Here is a 25,917-nt window from a genome sequence, read left to right on the forward strand (position 1 = left end):
CTGCTTAAACACTGCAACACGCAAGTTTTTGAAGCCCTAATAGCTTGGGCTGTCAGTGGTATCATACAAACTACAACAACCTTTCTGAATTACACTCAGAATTTTGTGTTGTTTGTAACATACTGCGAAATGATGGAAAAGAAGAAGTTTAAGTCCAGGTCCTGGATTTATCTCAATCTTCAGTTCAGTTACAAAAATATACATTACTGCTGTTTCAAAGGATATTCAAGTCTGTTCAGAAGTGAATTGCACATGTTCCACCACAGACCCACACTGACTAATCACCCTGTCCCTGTTTCTCACTGTATTTTACTTATTTATGATGACTGTCAAAGCATTATAATAATTAAAAACATTCCAGAGTAAATACAGAAAAGTGGTTTTCCATTTGATTTATTTTCATAATAAACCAATTAAAATACAAAAGAAGGACCCAAGGTTCAATGGGCTCCATCATTTAAAAATTTGTCTTTAAATACAAAGTCACTCAGTAATATGAATACATATAACATTAGACCTCTAAACATAACAATCTTATTGATCTTATTTGCATCTATCAAAAATTTGTATGGAAAAAATTTAGCTGAAAAAACTTCCCTGCAACATTGAATATACAGTATTTACAATCAAAAACCAAGAACTCTTAGCAGTATTAATCTCCAAAAACCTGCATAAATCGTATATATTTAATTTCCCTCCCCCCTTACAAAATAATCTGAAGTAGAAAGCAAGATTGTTAAGCTTCATAGTTGCAAAATGGCATGAAACATTTGCACCTGTAGTGATGCCGTTAGCTTCTGTAATTAAATACATCTGATGTTTTCATATAAAATATAGACATGGCATTGTCATTTCTGGAATATATGTTTTGAGTACTCTCAATAGGAGTGTATATTCAGTTTTGCACACACAAGAGCTTGTGCTGCAAAAAATACAAGAGGATACCTGGTTATCAAAGTCTAAAACTGATGTCATTCACTGATATGAAACAGATACTCGATCATAAAAATTCAAACACATGGAATGAAACTGTCTTACTAAAACTAACTGCTGCTTCCAAAGGTGATACACATACAGATTAAACAGAAAAGGTTACAATAACATTACTGCAATGTAAATCAGCAACAGACTGACAACAAATTAAGGGAAGTTTGAAACTTTGGCCAACAACCTCAGGAGAAAGTCTTCATAGCATAAAAAGCATGTTCCTTCATGCCTGTACTTTGAAAAATGAGTAATATATAATTTTATTTATATGATAACATTTAGCAATTAACAGAAAATCAAAATCCATCCTAAAGCATGAATTCTAAAAATTAACTGCAGAAATTTAGTAGCTTTGCAACATCATGCTTCAGAATCAAATAATATATACATAACTGAAAAGGTCCCATCACATTTATGAAAATAATCATCCACAGGGTCTTTTTTTTTTAATTATCAATACAAATTGGGTTCCAATGGTTCATTTTCTTGCTTCACTTGCACGTTAGATGGGAAATTATTTGAACTGGACACTACCATCACAAATGGTTGCTGCTGGAATCTCTGCTCCGACTGCTCAGTATCTTCTACTTTGTCACTCTCCTCCTTCTCCTCTTCTTGTAGGCCAACCTGCTTCGTGTCCGGTGCTTTAATGACCGACGTGATCACCGTGCCCGAGGGCTGAGACACCACCTGTGAGCTGCTGGGCGAGAACGTCACCACGGGGTTGCTGGAGCTGAAGGATGGAGATGAAGCCATGTTGACTGTTCCATTGCAAATTGTCTGCACGCTGCTGGTGAGCACCTGCTGAACTTGTGCTGGGCTCAGCACAATCGAGGAAGGAGGTGAGACTGGCTTCTGAGACTGTAGCATGATGTTTTCTTTAAGAACCGTCATGGGCTGGGAAGTAGGAATGGCTTGTAAAATGAATTTCTGTGCTGTTGTTACTGAGGCTGGATCTGTGCTGGCTATCACTGTAGTAAGAGGCACTGTCTGGAGTGTTACAGTATGCAGCTGCTGATTTCCAGGCGAAACAACCACTGGAACCTGGGTTGGAGTCTGCAAAGTCCTGCTAAGATTAGAGAAGATTATTGTGTCAGAACACTTCCATGCTGGATTTTGAAAAAATAATTATAGATTTACCACATTTAAATAAACATTTTATAAACATTTATAAACATATAAACATTTATATATTATAAACATATAACATTTATATATTTATAAACATTTATAAACATATAAATAAAATAAACATTTTATTTACCCAAAAGAGGTAGTAGAATCTCTCCTAATAAAACCAGAACTGGACCTGACCCCTGAATTCAGCAAGATGATTCCCAAAGTAAAAGTACCCCATATGAACAATTCTGCCATCACCAAGCTGAACAGCCTGCCTTTGAGACATTCAGTGGTTCATCAGGAAACCTAGAATCACATTCAAGACCTCTACCTCAAGCACTGACCACCATCAAAAGCACTAGAGATCTGCCATCAGTTTCAAAAATTACACCAAGTAAATAATAAATCACAAGCCTAACTCAGGCCTTAATTGTCCTGACATCCACATATACATTTAACTGTGTTCAAAAGTATCCACATTGTAGCACTGTCTGGGCATAACCTTGCCATACTCCCAGGACACAGAATTCTCTGTCTGCCAGGCTCACACACAACTTCTGGTAAAACAGCTGATCAGAATCTGCTTCCAAAACATCATTTTAAGTTAGGAGTGATTGCAGGCTAACAGACTTGGGTACCATGTGACTGTCAATAGATGTAGAGCTCTGGGAACAACATTAGAGGATTAAGAGCTGTATTGCTGGAGTACACAGCTACTGCAGTGCACAGTGGTTACTGAAATGTGGCAATACACTCCAGTCACACAAATTAAAACAAAACAAAACCCCCAGAAAAGATAAATGGTTACCAGCGGAGAGAGAGAGGAAGGGAAGGGCAACTGCTCTGAGACACTGACACAGCTTGTTTCATGCCACCGTGCCATGCTGTCTCTGGCAATCTTTCTTTCCTTGTTTGTCATGCAGAGTTGTCTCCAATCTTCCTGCTTCTCTTCAATGTTTAGTCCTGCCTGCCCTTCTCCCCTTTTTCAGTCTTAAGCTCTCCCTGGTGTTTTCTCAAAAATAAAAAAAAAAAACAAACTATCTCCACCTTCTAGCTTATTTCTATCCCTGCTGCAGTCACTTTAGATGGAAAGCAATTTACTGTCAATGGTCATACTTCCATGCCCATGCACAATATTGCCTGCTCTTCTTTCTGAAGACTGGACCTCAGATATGCTGTAAGGGTTGCCTGCCATACATCAACCATGGAATGTCCTCCATTCTACACTCCTTCTACCCATACAGAATTTATTTTTCACAGCTCTGTGTAAGTCTACATTTCAACATTTAGCCACTGACCAGTCCAATCTAATTCAACATATTCAAAACTTCCATTTAAAACCATACTCTGGCTACCACAGTTGCAACAAAAAGCTTACGAAAGCAGGACTTAGGTGGTGCTGAAGCTATGGGACAATGTGGAGGCAGATGCTGCTGCTGGTCATAGTCCAGCTGCATAGGGAGCTGCATTCCCCCTTTCTTAGTGCAGCAGCAGAGACAAATGCAGGAATATATGTAGAAGGTTTCTCATGTCCCACTCAGCACAGTCCTCTAGGAAAGGCCTCTAGCTGAGCTCCAAAGACTGCTCCAGCAAGAGCAGGCCCAGTAACTCTGCTGGTATCAGGCTCAGAGCACATGGGTGCTTCCCTGAGCATCTTCCAGCTGCCAGTCCTTCCTGCAGGCAATCTTTCCCCCAGATCACATAGAGCTTGGTAATACAAGAAACAAAATTTCCATCTGTAACTTTCTCTTCCTCCCAAGAAAGACAGTTGCAGTACCCAGCAATGCTGCTACAGCAAACCAAATCCAAATCATTGCCAATACATGCCTCATCACAGCAGCCATCATAACAATGACACAAAATTTGATGTGACTGACACCAGAGTCAATCTTGAGCTCCTTTTTCCCACAAAAGAAGAAATCCCAAGGAAGAAGTTCATGGAAATGGGGCTGGTTGAAGGTGAAGCACTAGCTAGAGTGATTGCTTCTTTCTTTCAGACTTCTGGAGAACTTGGTGCTGGCACAGCAAATACCGACAACCGAGCCTAAAGCACAAGGCTCAGAATGACATTACCAAGGCTCATACCAAGTCTCCTAAGGGTTATCAGTGCTAACTATTTTTTTTCCCCAGCAATTCCCCTGGGACCTTGACAGAAAAGTCACTAATGTCTGTCTCAGAAGTAGCAACAAGATGAGGGCATCCACTAGGCTCTTTAAAAAACTAAAAAAGCAAACTATCTACAGTTAAATAAACTTGTAATAAAATCAAAATGTCAGACAGGTACAGCTCAACCCAGGAAACTATACAGAGACCTGCAATGCAAGTGGAACAGCTATGAAGGAGAGATAACTGACACTTGCCATTAGAAAAGCATCAAAAGAATCAGAATAGATACCAAGGCAGTTCTTTAATCCATGAAGAAACTTACCTGAGTTTGAAGGATTAAGAACAACACAATAGCTGCAATTTTGAAAGCAGGGCCTAAAGCTGCTAGCCTGTGCCAGTAGGCCCTCCAAGTATTATCTTGAAGCTACTTCCTTGTTCTGTAGTTGTTTTGTAAAAATAAAAGCTGCTAGCTGCCAAGTGGCTTTGAAGGATAAGCTCGAAATGTGTGAACTGCATCTAATCAATGCAGTTATCTGCGAAGCACTAGGAACAACAGCTCTGAGAGACAAAACCAGACCACTTGTCTCAGAACACTCTAATTAGTATCTGCATATTAATCTGAAGTCATTTTATTTCTCTTGAAAGGCAGTCCTGTGCCTGAGGTTTACTCCAGATGCATTGTCTTCTCCATCAGCCAAGATACAAATATATGATACACGTGCATATCGACCTGTACATACACGTATATGCATACACACACAGGGTGTGCTTGCTACCTGCATGCAGCAGGTAGCTGTACAAGCACATCATAAATATTTATTTATGTTAATGGTAGCCAAGCCAGACATTTGCCTTAGTTGTCAAACCTGATTACTAAATAAAATCTATCTTCCTAAACTATTTGCCTTGAATACAATTGAAAAAGATACAGCTTGATTAATCGTTTTGTCTGTTTTACAAAAAAAAAAGTACACAATAATTAAGGTGATTTATTAACATTGGGCTACACTGTTTTAGGTGCTTTTAAGTCTATATTTTGCTATGTTTCTGAATTTCACTGGCATTTTGCTAAAAGCCTTTCTTCTCTAAGGTACAAATCTTTTGGGTGATTATTTTAAAAGTTGTTGCTGAGGTTTCAAAAAGAACAAGAACATTGAGCAACAGCAATGGAAAGGAAATTCTGCCATAAAACAATCTGATTACAACTGAGAAAAGAATGACAAAAATTCTGAAGTCATTTTAGCTTTGCAGAAAATTATCATCTTTTTCCTGGGCCATATTTTACTGTTAATGGCCTAGAATTGTGCAATATCTTATTAGCTCATCAAGAGATAAATAGTGACAGGCAAGAAAAACAAGTTTATTTATGGTAATTTATGTGAAATTTATGAGATGGAGAAGATACCAAAAATATTGAAGCTGCAAGCCAAGGTAAACCAAGTATTTCACAGCATGGTAATAAAATGAAACAAAGCAATATTAAGACATACATAGAGAGAGGTAAGAGAGGACAGAAGCAGAGGACTCAACTCTCAATGTGTCCTTTTTACTGAACCACAAAGTCTAACAGTCTTCTTTCCAGAATTCTTCAAAACTGCACAGTCACCTGAATTAAAACTTAGGAACTTTGCTGCTAACAGAGCTGCAGAACCTCCACCTCTTTCAGCAGTGCCAAAGACAAGGAAAGAGAGCTCCTATGGATATCTTCTTATTGTGCAGAAACAAAATTAATCTGATTAGATGACACTATAGTCCTTTCTGTCAATAAGCAGCCACCTTCTTGCATATCTCAGAAATTAAATCAGAAGTGGGCTTAAGAAAAGATCATCTTCAGCTGCAGGAAAATCAAAATGTTTGGTTATAAGCAAAGTCTTTGCTGTGATAGAAGTTGTCCATATTGGAAATGTGTTCTGAGAAACACACCCTGTTGTAAGGTAGATCACAGTTTCTTGTAGAAGCCCATTGAGACCACAGTCTATTTCTGACCAGCACCTCCCTTAGGAAGGGCATTTTTTCTCACCAACCTGAAACCTGGATTGCAGTCAAGCCTTCATTTAAGAGATTACAGATATGAGGTCTTTGCAACAGTCCCCTGTTTCCCTTCCTTTGGGGAAGGCTATGGCAGCAGTGAGCCAGATCCAACAATACCTACTAGTCAGTGTGCTGGAGAGCTTTTAGAACTGCATGCTTGCCTTTGGAGCAATGACAGAAGACTGCTGCTTAACTACAAACAGAAATGAAGCACGTGCACTGATGGTGGGTTAGGGTTAGGGTTTCCGACCAAAGGAAGGACTTCAGAAGCCTGTTTCTGATTATTTGCAAGTCTACAGCTGGCATCATCCTCTTTTGCCTATGTTCCCCATCAAGTTCCAGAGAGACTTAGGGAGCCCTATACCAAGACTTACATTTGTGATGGTTTTTATTCAGGAGACCTATAGAAATGACACAGGAGTGATGGGCTACAACACTAGCTGACATCATGCAGATGGGACTCTTGCACTTATTCAAGAAAAAGGGACTGAAAGCAGATGGCCAATGCAAAGTCTCAGAAGAGCACTGCCAGACTGCTTCCCTTTGTCTGTGGGGTTATGTGAGCTTGAGCAAAGCCAATAGAGGTAGGGTGTGAAGGATGATTACAGAAAATAATGCTGACATTCACTGGGCAACTTACACAAGACAATTTCTATATAAGGTATGAGATGAAGACACTTCATTTGATATAGCAGCTGTAATCACATTTTCAGAGTTGATAAACTCCTGCTAGACAATTCTTTTTTTTTTTTCAGCATCAGCATTGCTGCAGTCAGATCGCCAAAGCATCACAGCCTGGACACAAGAACACGTTAGGGAATGACAGCAGAAAGCATGTGTTTGCTTGGGTACACATGGCTTTCAAAGGCAATTGACTCTGCTTACTGGGACCAATACACAGTGTTGATGAGTTCTTGGCATCATCGCTGTTCTTACTCAGAATGCTCACACCCTGAAAAAACATGATTCACGTTCAGCTACTTCTTCCTCCTCTTGAATCAGGATCCTGCCACTGCAATCCATGCTTGTGTCACCTTCAGAAGCAGTTTTCTACCTTGAAGCTTGCAAAAAGATCAAGATGAAAACGGTGGCTGATTCATCATGTTGAGGTTCTCCCATTCAGAAGTGAACAGAGAGCATATCCCATTGGTCCTCTGTGGCCTGTATTAGCCCCAGCTACAGAACTGAGTCAGGATTCTGGTCTTCTAACGTGCTCTGTCCAAGCTACCACAATGACAACTTGCAAGTACAGAAAAGAAACGGCAAGCTGAATTTTGACAGAAATAGACTAAAACCTGTAAAACATTGCACAGGGTTTGTCAGAAGTCAGCTAATTGCAAGTTTCTTGGCATATAGAGCTGCCAGCTAGAAGGTTCAGCCATGTCCCATACAGCCAATAGCAGAGATAGACATATAAGTTAAAATTACTCCCTATATGATATTCTCTGAACTGTAAGTAATATAAGAATCTCTTTTCACTCCATCTCAAATCACTACTACTCTAGATTAAAGGTAAATGAAAATGCATCTCTCTTTATTTGTAGTCCTCATCATTTAAAGGAGAAATTTACTTGTCCAAACATGGGCACCTTTCAGGCCTGTAGGATGCCCTAGGCAAGGTAAGTCGCTAGCCAAACAGGAGAGGTGCACTTTCTGCAGCAACAGAAAGGATGCCCTTTAATGCTCAGAATGAGCCAATGTACACAGAGCTGAATCCCAGGCCAGTGCCTCCTAATTCCAAGGCAAAACACAATACCTCCAATAATCCAGGTATTCTGGTTAACCTGTGTCTGTTATCCTGGTTTAAACAGAATAATTTTACAAGCACGAAATCCAAAGAAACCTTTTCTTCCTCATAAAAGCTGGCTCATCTGAAAAAGTAAGCAATAAAATGCTCATCCAGAGAGGCATTTTTGGTTTTGTCTTCTCACTGGAAACGTGTAGTGCCAAACTCAGTTGCACGACTGGAGTCTGCAGTTACTGTGCCTGCATACACCGAGCCAGAACAGTTAGACCTGCAGTACAGCAGTGTGTTTACAATTCCAAATATTCCCACTGGGGATACTAGATGTTTTCCTCAGTCAGCAAAACCCAGTTTGCTTGACCTGACCCTGCTCCTGCCCTGTTTCCCAAGCCTCAGTTAGCACATCACAGCCTTTCTGTTTAAGCACTGGGGCTGAAGAAGAGACTTTTACCCTTTGTAAGTAACACTTCTCCTTGTCTCCCTTTCATAGAGAAGCACCAAAACTTCTCCAAAAAGCACATCAAAAGCCAAGACCTTTTCACTTCAGAGTAAGATACAAGCTTTGTGCAGCTATAAATGAAGTCCCTGCCTGTCTTGTGTCTTGATTTACATCAACATGCCCATTCCTTTGAGAATTGCCAAGAGGCCTTGGGGAACTTGGGCCTTGGGCTGCCACATTCTCCCAGTGATGCTTTGGGAGTGGTCTGTACCAGGCAGTGCTACCTAGTGCAGTTCAGGGATGATGACACAAGCACTTCACAACAATCTTTAAATATGATTCTTTTACCAAAAACCTTAGCAGAGAAGATGCACATGCAAACATTCTCTGAAGGCTATGGTTAAGTGTTAAGAAACCAGTTGTTTTGACCTCAAAGATGCTCAATATTTTCTGTATTATTTTTTTCTTCTCACAACAGAACAGAAGCAAATTGCTGCAGAGGGAAAAACATTTATTTCCATGAAGAAGAGAGGTGAATATTTACATGAGTAAAACTTTAGAAACTAAATTGCATAAGACAAATTATATGGGTTCAAGATGTTCCCGCTTCAAGACAGAGCCCATGACAGAAACAATGTCAATTTTAAACCATTAACTGGCATGCATAAAGAAAACCTTTTGAGGATCATTACCAGATCCTGGTTGCTGTTTTGCCCAAATTATCTTGGCTATTTACATGTCCCAGCCACTGAAGAGCAACTGGCAAGCAAAGCTGCTATCTGTCCTCATGCTTCCCACACTATAAAGTGGCTCCAACCACAACCCCACAGAGTGTGTGCATACATCAGAAGGCTTTATCAGTTCTTAGTCTACATGGCAGCCATACCTGCTGTACATTTTCAAGTCATGCAGACCATTAATTTCAACTCTTACAGAAGCCCTGCTGCAGTGATTCAGAATGTGTACATTCATCTGCCTAAGATTTACAGCTGTCTGAACAAACTGTTGTTTCAGCCTTATTATAAAACAAGACCTAAAACATATGCTCTGAAAAATGTTCAGTATGTCATTCTACCTCAACTAACTATTTGAATCTTGCCTTTTGAAGCTGAGCAGAAATATATCTGTCATAAACTGTATTTTGAGAGCCTGAAATGGGCAGTGTCTATTGCACAGGACTCATCAGCACCCATTTTGCAGCTTGTCCCAACTTAGTTAAAAGCACACCAAAAACATCTGGATTGTAGTTTTTATTTTCATTCTAACTGCTCAGACCCTTTAGTATAAACTTTCTTAATCAGCAGTACTTCTCTACCATTCTGAAAAGGTTTGATGCTTCTGTTTGAACTCCTTCACTTTGTCATCTTGGCTAAGTACAGTTAGAGATTTTGTAGAATAATGTTCTGGTTAAAAACAATGGATGTGAACCAAGATAATACAGAATTCTAAGGATTAAAGGCTTCTGTTTCACCTGAGCTTCACACATGTATCATCTCTACTATTTTTTCCCTTAGCTTATTACCCAAGGACTGACTGGGAAATACTGCAATGCAGTAATTAGATGTCATAATGTCACTGAATAGCTTTCCTAACATTTGGCCGGACTTCTTGCCTGCCTTAAGTCTTACAGATAATTCTGTTTGTTGGTACCATTCCTTATAACATCTATTTGTGATCCATAATCTAGTTAGGTCTAGCCTAGAGCTATTTAACTCTGCAAGTTGCTGAACTTTCCCCCTATTCATGTTTAGTGTTATTGTTCTGCTGACTTATATGGTTCAGTATAGCCTCAATTATGTCTGTACTGCTTTCCTTTTACTATGCTGCCCTTGTGCATTTTTACAGGTAAATCCTGCTACCAAGGGGTAGGTGCAAAAGAGTCATGATGCTTAAGTGCTGTGTAGTGTCAGCCAGCTGACTCACAGATGAAACATGGAAGAATGACTGGCTCCCAAATGTCTGCAGATACACACCTCCCAAAGGATTAGTCTGTTAATTGTTTCCTACAATTGGAAGAACTTGTTCTTGTTACAGCAGCAAAATGCAAGAGCAGGTAATATAGAGCTTTTCCTTGTAACTGGGGACAATAGAAAAGATGCAAAAAATGTCAAAAAATTCTTACAAAGAAAAATTAAGAAGCAAGAAGGAAAATAATTTTGAAGGTATTGTGCAAACGCATGTATAGTTCAAAAGCAAGGACACCAGTGTAAAAGCAGACATGAAAACACAACTTCTGCTGTGGGACAGAACTGACAATATCAATTGTACAGAAGTTGTACATTTTTTCCTTATTAAATGATATGCACCAGGCCTGACACCATGGAAAAAGATGACCTTCCCTCCACCACAGGCAGTACAGTTATGTGTGTACCTGTCATATTATGCTGTAGTAACTCTAAATTCTTAGGATGAGCCACAAAGACATCATTTCCTTTCAACCAAACTGGAAGACTAGCATTTCTTGGAAGCAAAACAAAGACTCAAGTCTATCTAGACATCATCAGTGAATATATTATCATTCAAATATTTATTTTCTGTACATTTTCTTACCTTATATTCTGCACTGAGGAATTTAGCGATTCATCTGGAACATTACTGGTTACAGCTGCTTGTCCTTCTGTGAGGGGCTGCAATGGCTGCATTACATGAACTGTCCGAAAAAGCTGAGCAGGTTGTACTGGCTGTGGAGATTGCATTGTCCTCAAAACTTCTGAACTCAAGCCAGGTGTCTGCTGCTGTACAACTTCTACTTGCTCCTTCAGCTTAGCAGGCTTTGAGTTTCCTGTTTTTACCACTGAGGCTGATCCTCCCTTTGTTCCTGCGTTTGCAGACGCTCTAGTTCTGCTTGGTTGGTTTCTGTTGGCCACAGCAGGTGAGAGCAGAGTTGAATCTGATGATTCAGTGCTAGGGCTGGCATCTTCATCATCAATATAGATGAGATCTTTTGGCATGTCTTTAAATTGATACACCAGGCGCTGACCTTCTACTTTAGCAAGGATTCCCCTTTGGTAATAGTATCTGTTTAAAGTGCACCCACAAGTTACATAGGTTTTCTGACAAAAACAAAACAAAGCAACAAAACTCCCAGAAAATAAGCCCAGCACCAGCAAGCCAAAAACTTTTATGTGTCTAGTTTCTTCATTATAAAAAGTGGCCAATTTAATAGTGTACTTTTTTCCTCAAACAACTTTTTTTTACTGGTATTTCATGCCACCTTTTAACTTCAAACTTAGATAACTCTGAGGAGAAAGAAAAGAACTCCATGACTTGGCAGATCTGCTATCAACTCACATTTTGTAAAAAGTTGCATGAAACTTTCAATTCTCCTTTTGACTCCTACAGTTCTTACAATAATCTGAATTCCTGTTTATTCACCAGTGAGCAAAGGCAGACATTTTAGCTACAACAAAGCGAAGGGAACAGGACAGGAGAGCACTATTTCTGTTATATTTGCAAATTGGTAGGATAACTTGAAATTATGCACACCAAGGTGGGGCGAAATGAAAAGAAATGCATAAAACTCAGTTGGACAATTATCAATCAGCTGATAAGACTGAAGCTCCATGGTTGTCTATTTATTTTGCACAGTTTTTTATGTATGAGAAAACTCCCAGCCTGACAGGCAGTGCCACATGATTCTATGTTTTAGAACTGTCTGTACACACAAGTTCAGAGAAATGAAACCAGAACTGAATTCTAAAACTGTATTTTCCATTGGAGATGGAATTCTAGGCAACAAGTAGAAATAACTTAATGAATACACATGAATGTTGGCAAGTTTTCTTTGAACACAGATTGAAATTTTATGTGAAAGGTTTGCCCCACTTGAAATCTTCAGTCTCTTACTTATCTGTGTCTGACTGTGAAGATGCAGTTTTGCAGCAGTACTGAAAACCATCTATGCTGAAACTGAAGGTGACTGATTTGGAATTGAGGTTAGTGAGGGTTAATTTTAGTTAGCTAATTTATTTTGCTGAAATAAGATTTTCATTTCCCAAACTAATAGAATACTAGGTTTTTGTGTTATTCAAATTAAATGAGGCATTTAATGCATACAAACATTAAAGCAACAAAAACAATCGACTATTAAAAATGAACATACCTGAGAGCTCTACCCATTGTTTCATAATTCATGTCAGGTTTGTTTTTGTGTTTTCCCCACAACCTGGACACAGCTTTGGAATCCACCAGTTTGAAAATGCCCTTCTCTCTTTGAGTCCATTTGATATATTTAGGACATGTAGCTTTGTCCTGGAGCAGTGCTAGTAAGAACTCCCAGAGATAAATTGTATTTCCTAGAATAAAAGAATTTCAGAAACGAAAAACAAACAAACAAACAAAACAAAACAAAGAAAAAAAAAAAGAAAGAAAAAAGTTATTTGGCCATATTTTATTTTATTAATGATGCAAATAATCTTAAAATTGAGAAGCTGATATCTTTACAAAACACATATAATATATCATCAAGACTAGGAAATAGTGATGGAAGGGCATGGGAAGGGAAGTTATTATAATTTTGTGAGTTATAATCTAGGTGTGCAAATACTACAGCCAATGTGGGACTACCAACATTAGACAGCGTTAGCCAGCCATGTGCCCTTTTCCGTCCTGGCTAATCCAGTTACAGAAGCAGTCACTATTGCTTTACCTTAAAAAGGAACATGTTCAGTTCTACCCTCTAAAAATGCTGGAAATTAAGCTGTTGCTTAGATGCTTTGCTGAATCGAGGTGAGAGTTATAATCCTTTAAAAGGCTAAACAAAATCCTTGCCTTTAACAATGAGATTTATGCGGGGCAATCGGTGATATACGCTGAGGCAGGCAAACCTTCAATAACAAAGTACAGAAAAAATGTAATTTTTTTTTTAAATCCAGTGAGTGCTTGTGCTTGCTGGTAGACAACATTCAAGTTTCATTTTACAAACAAGTGGGGACAAACACTTTTATATGAAAATCCATCACATCTGTTCAGTGTTTGCCACATATAAAGAAAGAGTATTAAAATCACAGATGGTGAATACTTAAAACTAGCACAAAATTTGCATTTTTTTTTTCCGAAACCACATTTAAGGAGTCTAAACTCATGCGACTAATAAGACCTTTTTTTTTCCTGTTTTTTTTTAAGGCTTTTGGTGTTTGATGTTCTTTTGGGAATCTGAAGCTGCACATAAGCTTCTTAGTTAGTCTGAGAAAGCAAGAAAAAACTTCTTGTATCACCTCCCACAAGTATCTGTGCAAAACAGCAAGGATAGCATGTGCTGAAGTTTCACAAAAAATGATGCCCAGCAGATCAGAAGGTGACGGGATCTCTTTTCATAGCTTCAATTTAGCCCAGCAGATTTTTTCAACTTTATGACCATCAGTCTGAACCTTATTCCAATAAGAGATCTCTTAAAAATTGAAATTCCTATAATACTAAACTATACTTAGCAAATATTCATCAAAGTCATCAGCACTGCCTATAAAAAATGTTAGCAGCTCCTTCAGCAGGTGGAAGCTTGAAAAATGAGCATTCCTAGAGAAAAAAACACTGCCTTTGCAACAAATGTCTCCCAGCTTACATAAACCAGCCTCCCAGCCCTCAGATACCCCAAAGGCAAAACCAGACTGCTTAGGCAAGGCACAGTGTCAGGCAGGAGTGAGAGCATTCCCAGCCATTTACCACCTAATCCAGGCTGTTTTTGTTGTAGTCTAGACTAAAATGCTCAACTGCACCAAGGCAACCTGAAAATTTGCCACTGCTTAGCCACTAAAAATCACTGTGAAGAAGACTGGCTGCAAAAACCAGGTTTGCTTTACTTACAGGCAGAATATTTAACCTCCTCTGAGTCACACCAGAAAAAGAAATATGTGGAAAATTCAGTTTTCTCTATGCATCATGTATTTGTATGGAGAACTTGTAATTTTAGCATACAAGTTCCCCCTAGGTAACAGACAGGCAGCCCTTGTGATTTTCTAGCTGCTTCCCTGACACGGGTGGTCGTATTACTATGCTTTTTACTTCAATTTTGTTTTCCTAAAAATGCAAAACAAATGGGTTTCATAACAAACAGTGGTTTGAGGCAACATGCTCCATTTTATTCCCTTCAGAATTAGCAACTTTGTAACAATGGACAAATGTGAATTATGGAGTATCCTTGCTATCATCGACAGAACTATTGGACTCTTCCACCTTTTCATTTTGTGGCTGGCTGCTTCCATATTTTCTATAATTTCATCTGAGCACCACTTGGATGTTCCTCTGATACTCCATTCATTTTTACATAAAAATCAGGTATAATTAAAAAAATACAACAATATATATTTAAAATTGATGGCATTAACATGTAAAATATTTATTGATTGCCAACAGGTTCTTTTCTTCCTGTTATTGCAGAAAATGCCTCTTCCAAAGGAAAAAAACCCCGACACACTCATTTGTCAGAGTAGAGATTTTTCTGACCTCAAGAGTGCGGCATTCTTTTGCCACCAGTGTCCAGGACTGGCTAGGCTGCTGTCCTGGCAAGTACTGCATGCATGCACCCTCATCTGTCACATGCAGCAGGCCCTTGTGACACAGGGGAGGCTCATTTGCAGCTCCCACCGAGGGCAGCACAGCTCGCTGCGGCTGGGATCAGCCTTCCCTTCTAACACCAGCCTGGGCACAGCTGCAGCCTTGGACCCCACAGCAAAGCAACCCTTTTGTCAAAGCTGATGACAAAACTCACAGGCACTACTGAACACTTCAGGCTGAGAAATTATTTATTGTATGTTATGTGGCATTTCTTTTTATTTCTACCTTTTAAGCACAGAAGGAATGAAAGTATCAAACCCCCAAGTTTTCTGCCCAAGTGTTCAAGCTGTGCTATAAATTTTTTCAAAATTCAGGACTTGGTACTTCCTGCTGCCAACTGGCAGGCTTGGTTAGCCTCATGCAAAATTAGACACATACAGATGGAACACATTTGTAAAGATCATCTGTCAAAATAACCACAGCCTAAGAAGCATTAATATAATGCAAAGCACTCCCCAAGACTTCACTCAAAACACAGCAAACTCTGCAGGGATGTTGAAGAGTTTCCAAGAACCCTTGCAACTAAAGTGACAAATACATTATTCTCCCAAGGAACTGAGTATTTCACCAAGAAAACTCATGTGCTCATCTTTTCCTTGCCTTGAGATGTTAACCACCCCTGAACACAAGACCTATGTTTGCATCACAAGTGAACTGGTGATTTTTTTTCTTTTTACAGATCACTCAGAAACTATGTTCTCCTAAACATTTTGGTGACAACTATTTGGACTTACCCTTTCCATCTTTGTTTTTCTTTTTCACAGATATGTTTGGAGTTGTAGTAGGGGACTCAGAACGAGACGGTTTTGGTTTCTTCCCTGAAATAAATCGTCAGTAAGTCAGCTGCAGCTTAAGAAAAAAAAATTACCTAAAAAGGGAAGAGATTTGTTTCTCCAATTCAAAAAAGATTAAATTTCTACCAACTTGGGAACTTAGTTCTGTGCTGAACTTTTTTTTTTCCTATGGCAGAATAGACTTCCTATACTCTTACCGTACTTCTAAAAAAAGACTACAGCACTTTCCTGAAGTCCATGCACATTGGAAATTTCTGTGGCTATTTAGGTACTCTTAAGAGCACTTGAAACAGACAAGAGAAAAATATGCTATTAACTATGTGTAAGGGCTTAAACAGGAAAAGCTAGATAAAATACAGAGCACTATCATGTTCACTCATTGCCAAAATGGAAGGTAGGTACAAAACAAGCTTGTCTCCTTGTTTAATCTATTGCAAGTACACTGCCAGCAGCAAACTACACTGTCATCTGAAACAAACATTTTTTTCCATCCTGTTGTCTTTTACACCACTTTTACAGTGGCTGCAGGTAAAGGGAAGTCACTTGTTTATGAAAATCAGAAGAAACAGTACCAGGCTCTGAAAAAATACCAGGTTTTAAAGTCATAAGCATGGTGTCTCTCTGGTGAGGAAGACTAAAAGGAAGAAGTTACTTAAAACTGATTACAAAAATGAAGAGCACCCATTTGAAAATGTTGAGAAATCAACTACTGACACAAAAGGGAACAAAAAAGCTAAGTCATGCTGAAATATTTTTCAATATAAAACCTTGAACCTATTCTTTTATTAGTTCACATTCCTTGCAATGGCAGCTTTTACAGGTGATGTAATTAATCAGAAAAATTCAGAGCTTTCTTTTGAAATAAGAATTTATCTTACCAGGTTTTGCAGGGACCTTTTACTACACTGACATTACTTATATTGTTACCTGTAATCTTTTGAGAGGTAGAATAGATTAAGCATATACAAGACTCAGAGAAACATATTTCTAGTTCAGATAGAACACTGTCGTAGTTTAAAATCTAAAGAAATTTTTCTTTCCTGTATTTATTGAACTTCAAAAGAGTTGATGTTCTAAAGAAGCAAGACCAAAAGGTCTGTGCAATCCCATACACTCTAACTTTCCAGTTTTGGTTTTGTTTTGAGGGGCGGTTTAGTAAGGAAACAGCTCTGCTGCAGAGTGAGAGTGTATTTTCACTAGCTCTGAAAAAAACCCAACAGCTCAGTGCCAGCCGGCACAATTTCCTTCATCTTAAACTGCCAGTATCTACAGAGAAATCGTAAGAAACTTCAGCTTAAGCACTCACTTTTTGACATAAGAAATCTTGCTAAGTCCATCTTTATATCTCTTTTTTTTTTTTTTTGACAGTGCATGGGGGAGGACAGGCATAAGATAGTTAGTGGAGAGAGCTACAGTGAGTAAACAAAACCTCTAATTTTCTTGCTTTCATCCAGACAGGATTCATGACTGAGAATGGGACACAAATGACACCCACTGTTTTGGCCTGTAATGTTCTTGATTTGAAAGAAGGTAGGAGGGAGGAAAACCTGCAACATTATTTTCTTAATATATCATGACATGAAAGGATAAAGAACTACTGGAGTACATTTTTAGCAGCTTTTCTCCACTCACCACTGAAGGTTGCAGAAATGTCTGTTTCACCTAAAATATCCTAGATGAAGTCACAAGCAAGGATGAGCTTCTAACACACAAGAAGCCCCTGAGGGTAACTTTGGCTAAGTGCTTTCCCCGTTAGACCTGTGGGAAGACTCTGTTGTCTCATTTCCTTTCTCGAACAGGTGCAAATGTAGCCATCACGGAGTAGGGAGTGTTATTTTGATATTACTAATTTAGACATTATGTCTAAATGAGTTCAGTTCTTAAAAGTAAATGAAGTGGATGAGAGCTCAATTAGGTCAGGACTGAACTACACCTAGTCAGCTTCAGGAAACTTAAGTACTGATCCCATATAATTTATGCACTTCTGATTAGAGATAGCCTAGGCTACTACATATGAATACGACTGCAAGAGAAATTCTAGGCTCTCTTTCTTCAGCCTAGACTGCTTTCAGGACTCTGTAGATGTCATCCAAAATTAGAAACCAGGGAAGGACGTGAAACTTTTTTACAGAAATGTATTGCTGTTGCTGCTGTATATCTGGGCTAGAGACAGTTTATTTGGATCGTTTCAGACTACACCGTGAGCTATAATCTCCAGGCACTGACTGCTACCATCAAAAAACAGTTAACAGAGGCTCATCAGATATGTTTCCTTTGTTTAAAAGAAGATATTTTTTTAAAGCCCATTAAGCATGCTTCTTCCTTTGCTTCAATAGAGCATGAATTTGTTGTTTTTCAGAGTACAACACTACATTCCTTTTTAGGAGAGAATTTTACAAAGAGGAAGGATAAAAAGTGTGCAAGACCTAAGCCTTATGTGGGCCTACCATAATTTTGGACAGCTAATTGGATTTACAATTGGTGTTTTCACTTTCCTATTTCCATGGCTAAAAAACATTTGATGTTAGAAATTCATGCTACAAATTAAGGTGACATTAGGCAGTGAAATGTTCATCCTGATTAAATATCTTATACTGCACCAGAAAATGTAAAATCCATTTTCTCGCACTATTTTCAATGAGTTGTGTTTAAAAAAATGCATGTACAAACAAAATAAATGACATATATCTAAAATATTATGTATATAACTTATGTGACCACCTGCTGCCAGATATCCTCCACAGCAAAAACAGAACTGAAGGTATTAATATAGCAAATTTCCAAGCTTCTTTGTCTGACATTCCTTTGTTTTCCTGTCTTTCTGATCCATAGCTGAGCAGCTCAGTGCTCAGACATTCATGAGTACAAACATCGTGCTGGACACGGGTTTGGAGTTGAGCAGATGGGTGGATACAGCTCTGCTGCTGCAGCAATAAGGCCAAAAGAAAAGGAAGTGAAACCACCACGTTGCTTCTGATGAACATTCTCTTGGAGGAGCTCTACTTGCCAGTGCCATTCTGGCCCAGTTAGCTGGCAATGCTCTGCACTGTGAATCTCTCTAATTTTAGCTAATGGCTGATATATATATATATATTTGCTAGAAGTCTATAAAAGAATCTATAGAATCTATAACAAACCCTATAAAATCATGAGTGATATGGACAGGGCAAAACATTCACCATCCTTTGCCATGCCTCAGAACTGGCTAAAAAGAAGGGAAACAGACTGTACTTTAAAAAAAATAACCTACAAACAAACAAAACCCCAAAAGAATCCCACCCACACACTGCACATTATCCTAAAGTGCACTATAAACTTGATAACATTTTGCAGCAATTTTTGTACAACAAATCCCCAGACATTTTGAAGTAACACTTTTACATCACTCAGACCATACCATCTACTTTACGAAGCCTTGAGTTCACTGAAAACTAGTACTTAATGAAACACTAAGCTGGTGCATCTTTTCCAGCTTTTTTTTTTCGTAAAACAAATACACATTTTCTGTGAAGAAGCTGGTTTTCTAACCTACATCTAGGAAGGAGGAAGGAGTGGGAGTAAGCAGAAGCAGAACACGAAAGAGTATGAAAGCATCAAACCAAAGAGGTTAAATGTCTGGCAGACAGCAGCTCCTTGTTTTGACCCACACAGCAGTCAACATTAAAAAAGAAGAAGGGAAGAGAAGAACAAACAAAACCCTCCAGTTTAAAATCCTCTTACAGTTGGTTATCTCACAGTAGTGTGCACAGCCACAGCAGCTTCCCCAGCAGCGCTTTCAGGCAGCTGCTGGTAAAGCTCTCCTCCACAGCAGTTTCAGTTCAGCTTTCTCAGGGGAATCAGAGACTTCCTGAACCACACCCATCCCTGTGAGACCTTGTGACACACAAGGGGCTCAGAAGGCTTCCCCAAGATATTCACAGGCCAATATGGTCTCTCTCACACATAACAATTCCCAACATTTGGAATTAGCAGCAAAAGTACCAGCAAAAATGCTCCTATTCCACAGGAATATGGCTGGGTAGTAGAAGCCTTATTCTGGTAGGCTATTACACAGGGGAACCTGTAAAAGTCCTCATGCTCTAAGGTGAGCCCTAGGATTAGTTCCAGAAACATAACCTCCTTTGTTTATTTTTCCTTTTATATTAATTTATGGCAAAAGCTTTTAACATCTATATGTACAGCATGATCTCTTCCTGCAGACACCAGCTTCAGAGCCTCTAATGGGGTCCATGCTGAAGCAGCGTGGGAAAACAGGAGCAGAATGTCTGGCTAACACCACTTCATGACTCTTTGGCACAGCACTGACTACAGTGGAACATCACTATGTAAATGTAATCTACTACAAATGGGACTAACACTTACTATAGCATGCAGCTATTTTATTAATAAGAAAAAAAAAATCAGTAATATTTAAGAAAAGCTAAAAATCCCTCCCCATTCTCATCCCATATTCTCAACTGATCAAGTATCTTCAGTTGAAGCTAAATACAAGCTACTGAAAGTACTTCTGGATTCTCAGCAGCAAAATCTCTGTGGCTTGTATGGCAATTCTGCTCTGAAGAAGAAACTATAAATTGGAACAAGCAGAGATTCCTGTAGGATAAGGAATCTTGTTGCTACTTCTACAACATCATTAGTCTAAGCACCTGTACATGTGCTCACACTGTGCAGGAAGAAAATGCTTTCCCCTGCATTTCTGGCTGAGCTCACTCAGTTCTTTTGACCTGACACCCCAAATGGTTCCAGACACTCACAAGGAAGATACCATGCCACCCCCTACTCTCTTGCTCCACACTGCTGTTCTCAGGCAGCATCTTACCTTTTTTCTTCTTTGGTTGTTCAAATTCTGGAGTCTCTGGTGACTCAGCATAAGGGTCTGGGGCTTGGTGAACTTCCACCACCTCAGGGATCCCATCGAGCGTGACTGACACGTGTGTGATAGGAGGCACCATTTCTTCCTCTTCAGTTGCACCAAACATAGCTGCTTAAGGGAAAGGGACAAAAGGAGTATTTTCACACAGCCATGAGGACTTTAAAAAGCTGGCTTTAGAGCAAAAAATCAAAAATAGAATAAAATCAAACTATAACACTTGAGTTTTTCAAGTGTATAATTCAATATGTGTGCTGACATTTTACACAGAAGCACTACTAAAATAGAACAAGTTAATGACAGAACAGACCCCCCAAAAAGCACATTTATCTGCTGATCACACATTCATATTTAAGGCAATCTCTAACTCTAAGTGTATATTCTTTTATCCTGACAACATAAACATCAACCAAACAAAACACTGCAATCTAAACCATGCAACTTCATTCACACCTTCCCTGTGTAATTTTTGACTCTTTCCTTTCCTGTTCAACATTGCTATGACAATGAAATCCTTCATTGCCTACAATACTGGACTTCTGATACCTAAACTATGTACATACAGGCTCTCTAGAAATTACAAAAAAAAATCTTACCAATTCCATGCAACCATGCTGCAGTGAATCCCTCCTCCTTTAACAAACAAACCTGGCAAATAAAGATTAGATTTTCATAAAAAAAAAACTTACTCATTCTTTTTTCATCCAACATGGGATCAGGGGAGTCCATATTAAGAAGTGCTTCAGCAGCCTCAATTGTTTCCATTGTTTCATCTCCATCATGACAAGATGCTTCAACTAAATGCAAGGGAGAAAAAAAAATTAAGAAGCTACAAACTAGACTTAAAGCTTAACACGATATTTATTTGTATTTCATTCCCAGGAAAAAAAAAAGAAAAAGAGATAGAGATAGAGGTGGTCTTCTACTAGACCTGTAGCAACAGATTAGCTGGGGAGAAAATGCACACTGCAATAATTTCATTTATTTACTACAGTACATTTTTCAGATTGCATGTATAAAAAAACCCCAGACAAACCCTTTGTTCTGCCTCATCTTTCTAACCCCTCTCTTTGCTGATCAAGCACTGTAGTAAAATACAACACCCATGAAACTAAGAAATATCACTACCACAAGCAATATTCCAGAGATCATTATTTAAAAATACAATATTGCTAACTTCTTATGGTGCTCCAATGTCTCATCCACAGAAAAACATGTGGAAATGACATTTGAAGACATGATTTAATGGTGAACCTGGGGTGGTTCTGGGTTGACAGTAGGACTTGAGAGGTCTTTTCCAACCCTAAAAATTCTGTGGTTCTATGAACAGAAGTGAATTCCATAAATAATAGATGCCCATCAAAACTCTCCAGCCATTTAGCCAGGAGGAGAGAAAAAATATTGCACAAGTTCTATTAGAGACCATGTAATGTAAAGGTGTAGCTGAATCCTAAACCATTCAAATTCATGGGAATTACATGTGCAGGCTCCAAGAACACACTGGAAAGCAAACATGAAACATGAAAGGCAATATAAAAGGTTGGCAAGCTTTTCAAAATTTTTGACTTCTAGACAATTCCTCATCAATCTCATGAGGACAGCCATTAGCCAAACCCAAACGTCCTGAGCATTAATTATAATGTTTAAGGTACATGTTAAGGTCATCTGGGGGTACTCAACAAAAAAATCCAATAAAATATCATTTTGCAAAAAAAAACCAGCTGGTTTAACTGGAAGAGTACTTGACCAGATGATTTTTTCAAAATAACTGTAGCATGAAAAATAACATAGATGGCAGTTCCTGGTACCATAGACATTTAAAGCTGTTTAACACATCCTTTTAGAAATCACTGTTTGTCAAATGGAAATTGTTGGGCCAGGCTTCCTTATCCTTTGATGTGAATTTGATGCAACTTTGGGGAATTTACTTGCATCTGACAGATTACAGAAAGGGCTGCATTAGTATTCCCCTCTCTAGGACACCAAGAAACCTCAGTTACTTTCATAGGCTTTACACCCCTCTCCCTGTTAAGCTTTGAGGAATTTTGGGTGGGGCAGTCACATTATAAAACGAAACAAAACCAAAAATCACAATGAGTGACAAAGCAAGCGAATATACATGTTAAAACACAATGTAATGATCTTGGAATATTTTTGCACACAAAAGCAAGAAGTTCATGCCAAGATTTCTATATTTTAACCTTAAAAATATCACAGTAACAGCAAGCAACCAGTTCAATTAGCACTAAGCAATTGCATAATTTACAAAACAACCAGCCAAAACCCCCTGGTTTCATCACAAATGTTTACAGCTTCAGCAATTGTATCAGCAAAGATGAATGCTGGCATCCACATGTCAGCCCTACCTCTTCCACCAACTGTGATTTACAGAAGCCTCCTTACTTTCTGGATTTTCCCTTGAGGCCCTAGTGTAAGAGGCTTAGACTAATGCAGAATAAAAAAGACAGGTGTTGGGAACCCCTGATCCACACAGCAACTCTACAGGACCACCTCCACCCTATATCTGACAAAGGCATTCAGACAGTTAGGGATCTGCACCTTCTGGCTGACACCTCCAAACAGTCTTAAGAAATGAGAAACACAGAGCTGGTGAGGACAGCATGAAGAGAAAGTGCTTATGGACTATGGTCCTGACCTTGGAAGCAAGAGAGGGCAGCAAATCCCTGACAATTTTGTCAGGCAGCTGACAGGCTCAGGAGCTCAGACCCAAGGCATCTCAGCCCCAAGAGCCATACAGCATCACTAGGGAATGCCTGTCCATCAGGAGGAGACAAAACATGCACATCCCTTTCAGTTTGTGGCCATGTACACTCTTGGACTGGTGCTGGTGACTTGATGCTTCTGGTTCTGTTTTATCTGGATGAGAACTTCCCATATCATCTACCAGCATTACCAAGACCTCAAGAAGATGTCACATCATACAAATATAAATAAATGCACACAGCATTGCCAAAGCAGCTCTTCTGAGTTCTGACACTGTCTGAATGGACAGGAAGGCTGGAGCATGGCAGGCTAAGTCATGCAGCATGGCTGGTTTACCACATACAGTTTTAAAGCCAGCAGTGGCACCCCCAGGTTCTCAGTTCTGCAGGCAGGGAGGAGAGAGCTGCTGCTCTTTCCCCAGAGAGAGCTGCAGGACAACAAAACCCACCTGCTGGCTTTCAGGGACTAAGGTGATGGAGCAGAGCCAATTCTTCACTCTGAATAATAGCAGGTGAGGAAAAGTCTAAAAGCTTTACATCACTGTTACACCATGTGGCTACAAGTTTACCATCCCTATCCAAGACTAAAGAAAGGAATTTATAATAGCCATATAAATAACGTAAACATAGAAATTGATATAATTTGTTGCTCACAAAAAATTTAAGCATGTTAAGGAAACTTCACAGTCTGACCATCCATGAGACTCCCTGGCAGTCACATCCCAAGGCCAGAGGCTGCCACTGCTGGGTCAAAGCCCCTTCACAGCAGGTGGCTCTTGTGACCCACGTGTCCCCCTTGGCTCCCCACACAGCCATCCACAGTCAGACCAGCTTTCCTCACTGGTTCAACCCCGGGGTTCCCACAGCAGAGTCTCGGATGTCTTTTTCCATAAAGCCATTTATTCACAGCACAGTAACACAGGAACAGCCTGAGCTGCTGCCCCAAGGAGAACCCCAACCAAGGAACCCCTGAGATTTTACAGCCTCACGTCCACCTGTGGGCAAGTCTCCTCTTCCTCTCTGTGTCCATCCACCCCACTGCTGCTGCTGTCACCTTCTCCAGCAATTCCCAGCTTCTACAGTCTCTCTCACTGTTCATTGCCTGCCTGGCCCTGGTGCCCTTTGTTAGTTATCCCAAAGTTTGGCAGCTCACAGCCTCTTGTGTCTGGCTCCCACCCAGAGCTCAATCTGCATCTCACTCTGCAGCTTGCCAGCAGAGCTACCTGGACCAGACATATTCCTCTGCAAGCAGCAGCTCTATCTTTCCATCCACAAACACAGGATGGCAAAATTAAGTTTCTTAACCACTCCACTGCTCTTGCCAACACCCTTCAAGCCTCTTCCGAGAAGATGACTTCACAAAGTGGTTTAAGACAAGTTAATATTTCCCTGTTGCTGAAAGAACCAAGGGTTGTGGTTTTTCCTCCCATCTCTGCCCCTGGTCCATGATCCAAACTTCTGTCACTTGACACATGCCAGGCTTCACACTTTTTTGATCACATAGTGAGACAACTGAGATTTATAAAACGTCTGAAAAGGTTTTGGGGGTATTGCTGAGTTTGCAAGTTGAATTACAAGAACTCAAGAGCTAATACAAACAAGGTGTGGGGCACCTCACAGAAAAAGTGGAGCACCACCTCTTTGTCCTTTTAACAGCAAAGTGCTCATTTGCATCCTTCAACATGACACAGTGCTCAGAGATAACCAGCTCAGCTACCAAAGGCAAACTGGTGTCTCTTATTTTAGCTTTTCCATAATGCTGCAGAATGGTATTCCAATCACTGGCTGTTACAATAGAGTGCCAGTTTTAAGAAGAACTGGAATTAAATGGCTTACTTGTTCCTCTTTGCCAAAGTCAGAGCTGAAAAAATGGGGAGGGTAATTTCTGCAAAGTATCAGGTTTCAAAGGTTATCTGAAATAGGCAGAAGCTTTTTTTAAAAAAAAGAAAAAAGGGGAAGGGGGAAGAAAACATTGGAAGACAAAAATGAAAAGGGGAAAAAGAGGCATGGAAGAAAAAATAGGTAAGAAAATAAGGAAAAGAAGAGAGGAAAAAGGGAGAAAAAGAGAAGGGAGGGGGAAAACCACACCTAAAAATATCTTCAGTTTTTTCCCAGGGTACCCTACAAGTTTTTGTTTATCTGAGCAAGCCACAAACTTAAGCCTTTGTATCTGCATGCCAATTTCTGCCCAGTTACTGTGAATCCAGGCTCCCTATGAATCAGCGTTAGCACAGGGCTTGCCCAAACAGTGTTCTGCTCTGAAATTATGCCTCATGTTGGAAGTTCCCCACCTCAGTTCAAAGTCCTGCTTTCCCTACTCCTGTCTAGTGTCTTTTTTGAAATTTTTACACCACTTTGGGCAATTCTATCCCACTCCCTTTGCTTCTCTGGTGACTGGGAGCTCTGGAGAGTGGGCAACACAAGTCCTTGTCCAGGCTGAGATAAAGGCTGTGCTAGTCACAGCTGTCTTTAAATTCACTGCTGGTTTTACTAGAGACAAAAATAGGGGCTGCAGAACCTCAAAATAATGTCAGACGAAACCTAAAGTTGTT

General features: G+C 39.5%; 1 protein-coding gene across 6 annotated transcripts in view; it reads right to left on the reverse strand.

Moving 5' to 3' along the window:
- Window positions 1-377: 377 nt before the first annotated feature.
- ELF1 (E74 like ETS transcription factor 1) overlaps window positions 378-25,917 on the reverse strand; it is an 87,267-nt gene continuing 61,727 nt past the window's right edge. For 3 of the 6 annotated variants that reach the window (XM_054514094.1, XM_054514095.1, XM_054514093.1), the window contains exons 4-9: window positions 21,332-21,439; window positions 20,592-20,756; window positions 15,713-15,796; window positions 12,529-12,721; window positions 10,977-11,444; window positions 378-2,056 (exon numbers count right to left, since the gene is read on the reverse strand). In XM_054514094.1, the coding sequence (XP_054370069.1) occupies window positions 1,441-2,056; window positions 10,977-11,444; window positions 12,529-12,721; window positions 15,713-15,796; window positions 20,592-20,756; window positions 21,332-21,439 (1,634 nt within the window). In that variant the 3' untranslated portion in view covers window positions 378-1,440. The remainder of the gene's footprint in view (window positions 2,057-10,976; window positions 11,445-12,528; window positions 12,722-15,712; window positions 15,797-20,591; window positions 20,757-21,331; window positions 21,440-25,917) is intronic. The other 3 variants (XM_036391235.2, XM_054514097.1, XM_054514096.1) reach the window with 3 other exon arrangements.

The sequence above is a fragment of the Molothrus ater genome, chromosome 2, assembly GCF_012460135.2.
Source record: "Molothrus ater isolate BHLD 08-10-18 breed brown headed cowbird chromosome 2, BPBGC_Mater_1.1, whole genome shotgun sequence".
Classification (NCBI taxonomy): domain Eukaryota; kingdom Metazoa; phylum Chordata; class Aves; order Passeriformes; family Icteridae; genus Molothrus; species Molothrus ater.